General features: G+C 41.8%; 5 protein-coding genes across 8 annotated transcripts; 3 read left to right on the top strand and 2 right to left on the bottom strand.

Moving 5' to 3' along the window:
* Nucleotides 1-38: 38 nt before the first annotated feature.
* RpS18 (ribosomal protein S18) lies at nt 39-1068 on the bottom strand. The gene is made up of 3 exons (XM_002049045.4): nt 933-1068; nt 501-686; nt 39-428 (listed from the first exon to the last, which is right to left on the bottom strand). The coding sequence occupies exons 1-3, from the start codon at nt 933-935 to the stop codon at nt 159-161; spliced, it is 459 nt and encodes a 152-aa protein (XP_002049081.1). The 5' UTR covers nt 936-1068; the 3' UTR covers nt 39-158.
* On the top strand, nt 1027-1868 carry plu (plutonium). The gene is made up of 3 exons (XM_002049046.4): nt 1027-1159; nt 1216-1617; nt 1682-1868. Exons 1-3 carry the CDS (start codon nt 1135-1137, stop codon nt 1768-1770), a joined length of 516 nt encoding a protein of 171 aa, XP_002049082.1. The 5' UTR covers nt 1027-1134; the 3' UTR covers nt 1771-1868.
* A 58-nt stretch (nt 1869-1926) lies between these two features.
* Nucleotides 1927-3027, top strand: PCNA (Proliferating cell nuclear antigen). The gene is made up of 2 exons (XM_002049047.4): nt 1927-2152; nt 2218-3027. The coding sequence occupies exons 1-2, from the start codon at nt 2045-2047 to the stop codon at nt 2890-2892; spliced, it is 783 nt and encodes a 260-aa protein (XP_002049083.1). The 5' UTR covers nt 1927-2044; the 3' UTR covers nt 2893-3027.
* On the bottom strand, nt 2026-7076 carry Hsl (hormone-sensitive lipase). Of its 2 annotated transcripts, none has more exons than XM_032437455.2 (4): nt 6751-7076; nt 4048-6445; nt 3865-3990; nt 2026-3806 (listed from the first exon to the last, which is right to left on the bottom strand). In XM_032437455.2, the coding sequence occupies exons 2-4, from the start codon at nt 6436-6438 to the stop codon at nt 3657-3659; spliced, it is 2667 nt and encodes an 888-aa protein (XP_032293346.1). In that variant the 5' UTR covers nt 6439-6445; nt 6751-7076; the 3' UTR covers nt 2026-3656. The 2 variants fall into 2 exon arrangements, with proteins under 2 accessions (XP_032293346.1, XP_015029512.1); XM_015174026.3 differs by having other exon boundaries at nt 4048-6442.
* Nucleotides 7077-7210: 134 nt separating this feature from the next.
* On the top strand, nt 7211-10156 carry Ate1 (arginyltransferase 1). Of its 3 annotated transcripts, none has more exons than XM_015174188.3 (8): nt 7211-7432; nt 7533-7994; nt 8058-8236; nt 8735-8887; nt 9183-9364; nt 9426-9589; nt 9654-9805; nt 9872-10156. In XM_015174188.3, the coding sequence occupies exons 1-8, from the start codon at nt 7348-7350 to the stop codon at nt 9968-9970; spliced, it is 1476 nt and encodes a 491-aa protein (XP_015029674.1). In that variant the 5' UTR covers nt 7211-7347; the 3' UTR covers nt 9971-10156. The 3 variants fall into 3 exon arrangements, with proteins under 3 accessions (XP_015029674.1, XP_015029673.1, XP_002049085.2); XM_002049049.4 differs by lacking the exon at nt 8735-8887 and adding an exon at nt 8934-9083 and having other exon boundaries at nt 7213-7432; nt 9872-10147; XM_015174187.3 differs by lacking the exon at nt 8735-8887 and having other exon boundaries at nt 7212-7432; nt 9872-10152.
* The last annotated feature ends 68 nt before the right edge of the window (nt 10157-10224 follow it).

Below are 10224 nucleotides of genomic sequence, written 5' to 3'. Positions count from 1 at the left end.
GCTATCACAAATTCACCATTCACTCAAACATGTTTGCATACGAATTTTTATGTTGTTTTCTATTTCTTTTGTTTTTCTTTTTTGGGTTGTTAAAGAAGTATCGTAAACAATAACAGCTTCAGCCTGAATACAGGAAATGCGTTGCAGCAGCCGCTAGATTACTTCTTCTTGGACACACCGACGGTACGACCACGGCGACCTGTAGTTTTGGTGTGCTGGCCACGGACACGGAGACCCCAGTAGTGACGCAGACCACGGTGGGAGCGGATCTTCTTCAAGCGCTCCAAATCGTCACGGAGCTTTGAATCCAAATTGGATGATGTCAGCTGCGAGTATTTGCCATCGATGATATCCTTCTGTCTGTTAAGGAACCAGTTGGGCACTTTGTACTGCAGCGGGTTTGAGATGATGGTGACAACCTTATCAACCTGTCCAATTCAACAAATGCAAAACAATAGATTAATCGCGTAAAAAACAGTATATATATAGTATGTATTTACCTCCTCCTCGGTGCATTCACCAGCACGCTTGGTCAGATCCACATCGGCCTTCTTCAGCACAATGTTGGAATAGCGACGACCCACACCCTTGATGGCAGTCATGGCAATGCCAACTTTGCGCTTGCCATCGATGTTCGTATTCATGATACGAAGAATGTGTTGGAACTTCTCTGGGATGACGAGCGACTGCAAAAACAAATGATTTATTAATAGTCAAATCGTAGGCACCGGAATAAGAATAAGGCGTAAACAACAAAAGCCGAAATTGCATTTCCGCTCAAAATTGCAAATTTATTTTGCCATATATATCACAAAACTGCACTATTTTGTTTTCACAACGCACAGTATGGCATGCATTTGGGTTTTTAGCGTTAATCCGCTACTTTAAGCGTTTGATTAACTGGATATTTCACGATTTATATGTAGACGCACCATTTTGCCCTGTTTAAGCGACAACTATTCAGTCGAAAAAGAAAGCGGATGTGCTTCTTCTTTCCACTTATGACATTGACATTTCGAAAAACAGTGCTGAGCAACGTCCGAAGTATCGATATATGCAAAAGGGCAGGGCTACCTAAAAAAGTGGAGGCCCTGAAAAAGTGCCGTTATTGTTAATAATTTTCGGTTTGAAACAATGAATGTAATTGGGCGAATGAATGGTAAATTTCATTTATATTTTGAATATATATTTTTATACATACTGTTATTTTTGCAGCACTTGATTGTGTTGGCGAGGATGACGTTATGTCATTACGTATCATATGCACGCTAGCACGTAATCATAAATACAACATAGAAGAGCTGGACAAATACGGTAATACGGCGCTACTCAAAGCCTGCTATCTTGGCAAGTTTGAGTGTGCACGTGTGTTGCTAGATTTTGGAGCGAATATTTACGCCATCAATTATTTTGGGCAAAACGCCTTAACACTGGCTACCTATGCTGGTCATTTGCAGCTAGTGATCGAATTGTTGCGTCGCCGTCCATACCAGGACTTTAATCTTTCTTCGCTCACACCTGCCGTTTGTGTGGCTGCAATGCGTCAGCATAAGGCTCTAGAGGACTATTTTATGCGCTTAGACCCAATGGGAACTCCAGCGTTGCGGACCGTGCATGGTAATAAACATGGCAGCATACATACATAATAATTATATTATAATTTTTAATAAACTTTTTATAGGCCTTGGAATAAATAACTTGCGGCATATGGTAAAATTAAAACTGAAGACGAAACAATCAAAGCCAATATTTATTAATATAATTAAATAAATTTGTGTCAAAATACTCATTTGTAAAACATTGTACTGGAAAAAATAAAAATGTAGTTTGTAATACGCCACAGGGCTGCAAGCGCTACTTTTAGTCAATACACATTTATGCAGTTGGGCAACGCCATGACTTGGACCAGTTGACAGCTGTTATTCGCGCCAAAACGCCAGTTTTGCCGCGGCCAGGAATTCATTAAAGTCACCAACGCAGTAACGCGCTGATCAAATTTACAAGAATTGCATTTCACAAGAACAATTTCATTTAAACAGCAATCATGTTTGAGGCACGTTTGGGACAAGCAACAACACTGAAGAAAATCCTTGACGCCATCAAGGATTTGCTTAATGAAGGCACCTTCGACTGCAGTGATTCGGGCATACAGGTAAGGAAAAGGAAGCTTAGCTCAAGTTTCTAGTATATCTAAACGATTGCATGTTCTGCTTTCAGCTCCAGGCAATGGACAACTCTCATGTATCGCTGGTTTCACTGACGCTGAGATCAGATGGTTTTGATAAGTTCCGGTGTGATCGTAATCTGTCCATGGGCATGAATCTGGGCAGCATGGCAAAGATACTGAAGTGTGCCAACAACGAGGATAATGTGACTATGAAGGCTCAGGATAATGCGGACACAGTCACAATCATGTTCGAATCGGCTAATCAGGAAAAGGTCTCCGACTACGAAATGAAACTGATGAATCTCGATCAGGAGCACTTGGGCATTCCGGAAACGGAATATTCGTGTGTGGTACGCATGCCGGCTATGGAATTTGCGCGCATCTGCCGTGATTTAGCCCAGTTCAGCGAATCCGTTGTCATTTGCTGTACGAAAGAAGGTGTTAAATTCTCTGCCAGCGGTGATGTGGGCACTGCGAACATTAAGTTGGCACAAACTGGCTCCGTCGACAAAGAGGAGGAGGCTGTCACTATTGATATGCAAGAGCCGGTCACACTCACTTTCGCCTGTCGCTACTTGAACGCCTTTACCAAGGCTACGCCGCTGTCTACCCAAGTGCAGCTGTCCATGTGCGCTGATGTGCCGCTTGTGGTTGAATATGCCATCAAGGATCTGGGTCACATACGCTACTATTTGGCGCCAAAGATCGAGGATAACGAAACATAAAATAGTTTCGCGATGTACCTAAAACATATTCATATTTCACATATACCGCATAATTCCCTTACATACGACATACTAATTGTTAAGATTTTACAGTGCAGCATTTCTTTGGCCAATAAAGTAATACAAAATAAAAAACTTGTTTCTCGTTTAATGGCAAAAACCATTTAATAACATAACACTGGGTACAGTTAATATAAAGAGAGAGTTGGCCTATGGTTAAAACTAAAGCAATCGAGCTGCTGTGTTCGGTCATATAAATCAAAGTTTGCACGTTTTAATCTGGTTTGTCACAAGCAAATTAAACTAGTTTCAATAGAACTTTTTAAGCCTCCATAATATCGAAAGGTCAAGCTAAATACATAGATAAATATCATTATAAATTACATATAAGTACTCGTTCATAACAGGCACATATTCGAGACTTTGCATGAGTTTTGGGAGTACATTTTGTGATGTATCTTACTTTATATATATTTTAGAGCGTGCTTACACGCTCTCAATACTTGAACAATTGGCTGAGTTAATGTAGAAGCTTTATCCTATATATTCTTTTTGTATAGCTGCCATTACAAAACATATAAAGCTAATCTAAATGTGTCCGTATTCATAATATAAAAGTGTATAAAAACAGTTGAGAACAAAAAAGCAAGAATTGTGCCACACAAACAACATGTCTATGTTGCATATAACAAACCGTGTATAAATATTAATATATGGAATATAAATATATAGTATATGTATATAAGGATAAGTATATATTGTTATTAAGGCGCTGCCGATGAAACAGAGCATGCACTGGGACTGGAGGTCTCATCGTATGCGGTGCCATTGTCGTTGTTATCTATACTTGCCTGGAGCAATGCCTGTAGCGATTTAATACACTGCTTTGATCCATCCATTGCCTCATTGGACAACTATAAAGTAATCAATTAATTAGCTTGCTTGATCAAATTAAAGTAGTTTTTTGCGTACCATCGTAAAATTTAAAAAACCATGTGGCAAACCCTCAAGTATCTGCAAGTGTACTTGGCGACCCAGTCGCTTTAGCTTTTTGGCAAGCATAACACAGTCATCTAGGCAAGGATCCATGTTCAGCGTCTACAGGCCGTAAAATAAGTTACCAATATTTCATCTATGATTCAATTCGAAACTTACAAGTATTCTGGTCTCTGGTAATTGCGAAAGCCACTCATCGCTGGCCCAGTAGGGCGATAGAAAAGGATCTTTGGGGACATCGAAAGCAAACTCTTCGCTGGGACTTCGCGCTATTAAAGCATCCAAGTTGCGCACATCTTGCTGACCAGCTGTGCCTGTGCCATGTATCTCATAGGACTGCGTGCATCGATTGATTATATTATTGACAGCCTCTTGCAAGCGACCCGGCAGAGTATCCACAATTATCTCACGACCCGCCTCAACAAGAATATTTTCCTCAGAGCTGCTTTTGGCGTGTCCATTCGTTAGTGGCAATTGTACAGCGGTATTTGTGTTCTCTTCCGTGGCTTCCATGGTGGCGGTATCAATAAGATATTTATCCAGAAAACTATCAATGTAGGCGGCTGATTCGGCATCTTTGGGTATCTCCGCAGAGATCTCAATCGGATAATGTTCAATGGGTTGTGAGTCGTCCTCAAATGATACACAGGAGCTATTGTCGCTGTTATCACTGCTGGGTAAGTCAGTACGTTCCACCGTTTGACTGTGATACGAAGCGCTGGCAAAAGTATCGCTGGTCTCCTCATCTTCATCCGAACGATTGAGTGGCTCCAGCGGTGTCAGCGGGCTCTTGGCCGTCGAGGTACGTCGACTGGAGCTAATGCTATGGGTTAGCTTCTCCGCCTCCGCAATAGGAGCCTGTGCGTTGCGTATCTGTTCAAGCTGCTCCACATGCTTGGCATTCTCCTCCAACATTTCACTGGAAGGTGCTGCGTAGGCGCGCAGGCAGCGCATCATAAAACCAAAGGGCAGCAGTGGATCCATTAGGCACAGAAGCCGCGCTGGACTCGGCACAAAACTAACCAGTGTAGGGCAATAGGCCAGAAACAATCCATCCGGCACCCGAACGTTCTGCTCAATGCACTTGAGTGCCAATCCAATGGAGAGATTCGCGCCCGCGGAATCACCAGCGCATATTACACGCTCTGCGGTAGTGCCTAAGAGCTGTGCATTGTTCAGCAGCCAGCAGTAAGCATAGTAGACTTCCTGTAGTGCACGCGGAAATGGTGCCTCCGGTGCCAGGCTGTAGTCCACCGAAAGTATAGGCACATCCAGTGCCACGGCCCAATCGCGTAGGTATAACTCGTGCGACTTTGAAGATTGCGCCACAAACCCACCACCGTGGCAGTGAAATAGTATTGATTTAGAAGCTGCTGCTGGTCGCCGCCAGCCGCGATAGCGTCCTTCACCGAGCATACCAGCACGTCGCTTGGCGCTGAGCAAGCGCACTGAAACCGGCAGCCCGGGTCCAAGATGTGCACTAGGCACAGGTATATCTACAAACTGTAACTCTGTTTCGTTTGCTGCGTTTTCTGTTTGTGTCTTACGTGCCGGTAAGCGCATTGGCTCGGCGGGCAGCTCAATTATGCGATTCACTTTGATGGAAGTACCCACAATGCTGGGTAGCTTGTGCATTAGCTCCGATTCGGCTAGAAACCAGAATGACTTGCAGAAATCAATTTTTGCATTTTGCGAAATGTTTACAATACGTCTTGCGCGCAGCTCCGGATTCATAAGATATTTGCCGCTAGACCAGAGACTGCGTGTAGTCTTTAGCAAGGTGCTGCTGCCATTGTCCGTTTGCGAGTAATACGTTTCGGAGTAACTGGCCATGCCAATTCCAAGAAATCGTAGTACACCGCGTATTGAGTCGCCATACTGAAAGCCCAAGCAGCGTCCATAGAAACAATACTGATTAATGGTGTCGCCCAGCTCGAAGAGCTGTTCGGCCGTATGCTGCCCACTAGCAAGTAGATCGCCCGTATTCACCGACCACTGCCGCAGTATTAACAGATACTGCAGACAGGTGCACAGCGAGCAGAGCAACTGGGAGCATGCCTCTACCTCCTTCATGTAGAACTTCTTGCGAAAGAAGAGCGTGGCGCGAGTGGCCAGCAGCTGCTGGCAAATGCTGCGCCCATGTGTGATACACGCATTGGTCACGTATATAAAACTGCGATATCCGTTGCCCGGGGTGCATTCGTCAAAGTCATATTCGTGGGCAAAAGCTTCAATTTGCAGCACCAGCCGATTGGCCAGCACTATAAAATCCTGCCAGGCAATTTGTGCGGCATGCAAGCGTTGGCCATATTCTGTATGATCCTTGGCAAAGTAGGCGGCATGTTCCTGGCAATCGGCGTACAATTTATGATAGGCGGGCTGCAAGTCGGCGGGAATAGGTGTGGTCGTGGTTTCGGTTGCTTGTGCTGTTGTTACTTTTCCATTTAGCCCATCCTTTGAGCCGGCCTGGGCCAGCTTGAGGTTGTGCTCAAAGTGGGCATTCGGCTTGGGGGAGCGACTATCAAGCTCAGATGTTGCGGCTCCAATCATGGCGCTGCTAAAATATTACAAATGGCATTAATAGTGCAAATACTCTACTTCTGATAATGACAATAAAGAATATTGTCGATTCACATCAAATTATTTAATTTTTACAATCAGACCTAAAAACGTACAAAGGTTTCTTTTTGCCAATGAAGGCTTTTCAAATTTCCATGTTCGGCAGAGTTTGAACCTTTGTAACTAAGCGTATAACAACTTTCACTTGACAACTACGCAATACAAGTTTTGAATTACTGCACTTAAGATATGTATCTTTTTAGCTGTTACACCATAACTTGTGAAGAGAAGTTTATAACTTACAGCTTTTATACACCTTGCAGCAGACTTATTTCATAGCTTACTAATGCATTTTACTTTAAGTAATGTAATTAAACAATACTCAAATTCGGCAGTCGAAATATGATACTGTGTGTAATGATTTAGTAATAGTGTTGACTAAGTGGATTTTCCGTTGGAACAAGCTCATTCGTTCTTTTTTCCTGAATGAGCTCATTGCTCAATTGTTTCAATTTTACGTAGGTGTGCGTCACATTTCAATTGGAATATTTTTAGCAATTTATTTTCACTATTACCACTTTATTATAAGCAAAACTAGTTAACTAATATGAAAACAACTGAGCCCAAACAATTCAGAACCAGCTCAGTCTCAGCTGATCAGTAACCGTTGAACATAAATGGATTTGCACTTTCCAGCACTAATTCATAACATCGATATATCGATAGCATGCTACATAACATTTTTATTAGAAGGAATATTTCACAACAGAATCATCGGATCGGTGAATTGCAGTGCTGCAGCCTGTTCACACATTGAAGTAAATGTTAAAGTTATAGTACGCTAACAAAAATAATGTGCATAAGGAGTGTGTGTGTCTAAGGAGAATATTGTACGCAATTATGAGTGTCAGCATTGTGCAGTACTATGGGGATCAGACGAGCAAATGTGGATACTGCACGGGCACGGACTGTAGCAAATCGCACGGTAAGAACACCATTTAGAACATACCTTAGCAGACCTAAAGTACAATGTATTCACCACTTGCATATTTACTTGCATGTATGTGTGCGTGTGCGTCATACAGGTATGCATGCATATCGCTTGACCTGCGACGATTACCAAGAGCTGATCGATAGAGGCTGGCGGCGCTGCGGTAATTATTGCTATAAGCCGCAAAACGACATTACATGCTGTCCATGCTATACGATTAAGTGCGATGCTCTGGAGTTTAAACTAACCAAGTCCAATAAACGCATTTTGCGGCGTATGAATAAATTTTTACGCGATGGCAAACGTGAGCCAAGCGAGCAGCAGCAACAGACAGCGGGTGAATCAAAAACCGCCGATGACGCTGACGTCGGCGTTGGGGTCAATGCAAGCGACCCTCAGCCACAGCTGCCTGATAAGAAGCCCTCTGTAATTAATGTTGAACAAGTTGAGAGTTTAGCCGCAGAAATGAAAAGCGCGTGCCCTGCTCCAGGGTTGGACGTAACGGCAGGCAAAGGAGATCCTGCAGCGTCGCTGTCGGTATCCAACAAATGTAAAAGTGAGTCCATTGATATTTTTTTATTGGGCCTTGCATTAACTATTAATGTGTTCAATTTCATAGCACTAATCTCCAACTTAAATCCGCCACGCAAGAAGGCTAAGCAGATGCGCCTGGAGCGCAGGCAAGCCAAACTGGGCGCCCCGCTTGAGCAGCCATCACATACCAAAACGTTGAAACAGGAGAAGAGCTTGAAAGATTTTCTGGCAGCACCCTGTGAAACTGATAAGCATCATTTAAAGGTGTGTTGTTAGGTCTATACAAATAATTGCTAAATGCGCACCAAGACCATTTTTTAAATTCAAAGCTCGTATACAGCTCGAGATAAGTGATTGTTAATAAATGTACACTAGTGTGGTCAGTTGCCAGCACAAAAAGTTGCTGAATCTAATAAGAGCACAAAATACCTGAATTAGTTATTCGAAATAGTTAAATCCGTTAAAAATGTTAACAGTTTTCGGCGAACGCACTTTGAAGACTTCTAAATTTTGCTAGAAGATGTTTTTACTAAATCTAGAGCTTAGCTTATCTTGAGCTGCATACTACATTGTCATGCTGTTCGTATTGAATTGAAGCACGTGTCTTTATGCCAAAAAAAAAACTTTGAAACCGTTTGCAGCACGTAGCTAGTGTTTAACCTTTTATCATGTATATAGTATGTAGATTGTTTTGTGTTACCTTTGGCGTGTGCCCTTGAGTCCCTTTATGTACACACATCGTATTTGTGCTATTTGTTGCAGATCGTTTTGGTCGCTGCCTCAGATACACAGCGCACTTGTGCCGATGCAGTACACGCATTGTATCGCAAATATCAATTAGTCATACACAATGATAACCCCGCACGCCTAACATTAGCTAGTATGCAGCGGTTTTTGGTTAAATCACCCCTAAAGGTAATTATAAATCATTTTCTTTCTTTTTCTATAAATCTTATTATAGCTGCGTTTGGTGAACGTCAATAGCGATGAATTCAGGCGTACATTACCGCAAAGTTTTGAGCTGTATAAGAAATATCAGATTGTCATACACCATGATCCGCCCAAAAATCTGATGGCATACAAGGATCATCTACAACAGTCGCCCATGAAGGTTGCTAATTGAACAAACAAATGTTTAATAATTAAAATACACAATTTTTTTAATGATTTTATAAGGGAATTCTAATCTTATTGCTTGCATTGCTTTCAGCACCAAACAACCGAAGATGCTCCGGACATGGGATATGGATCATTTCATCATCAATACTGGCTGGATGGAAAATTGATTGCTGTAGGCGTCATTGATATACTACCTGGTTCAGTTAGTTCAGTGTACTTCTTTTACGATCCTGACTATAGCTTTTTATCGCTGGGCACATATGGTTCCTTAAGGTTCGATTTGAGTGCATTGTATAGGTATTTGTTATTAACATATTTGCTTGCTTTTTTTTAGGGAAATTGATTTGGTGCAGACAATTGCCGAGCGTGTACCCGCTTTGAAGTATTACTATATGGGATTTTACATACACTCTTGTCCCAAAATGCGCTATAAGGGAAAATTGTCTGCGTCTTATTTATTGTGCCCTGAGACTTATGTTTGGGTGCCTCTAACCGATGGTAGCTTATAAATACTTTATAACTTTTTATACCTAATTATTGTTATCGTAATATTATGTCACAGCCGTACGGTCCAAACTGGATGTGGAAAAGTATCAGCGCCTGAACCCGGATGCCACAGCAAAGGATGTGAATGAGTTTTTGAATCAGCATTTAAATGATGTAATGCTGCTCCTTGACGCCAAAACCTGCGTCAGTTACAATAGTTTCGTACAAGTAAATACATATATGTGGCTTATTGCAAATACTGGAAATTTATTGACTACTTTCTTTTTTTGACAGCTTACTGGCGTTGTTGGCGATCGCGATGTGATTATCGAGTACAGCAAACTCGTGGGTAGAGTGTGTGCACAGCGCATGCTTTTTGTGAACATGTCTTGAAAGGCATATTGTTGAAGAATTACAAATAAATTCATAAATGCACCTTTTTTCATTATATACCACGCAATTAAGTTAAACGCCTTAGCTAAGTAGTGCAAAATTATTTCATTCAAATGTAAACTGTTAAATCTCTGTTAATATGTGCGACTACGTTCTTAAAATTCAATTTTATCATATAACAAATAAAACAAGAAAATGTTGTGCACCAAACTAAAATATATAATTTATTTTAATCAATTATGCGAGCTGAGTAG

This window comes from Drosophila virilis, chromosome 5 (genome assembly GCF_030788295.1).
Source record: "Drosophila virilis strain 15010-1051.87 chromosome 5, Dvir_AGI_RSII-ME, whole genome shotgun sequence".
Lineage (NCBI taxonomy): Eukaryota > Metazoa > Arthropoda > Insecta > Diptera > Drosophilidae > Drosophila > Drosophila virilis.
The sequence above is the reverse complement of the archived record's forward strand: the minus strand, read 5'-3'. Positions and strand labels throughout refer to the sequence as shown.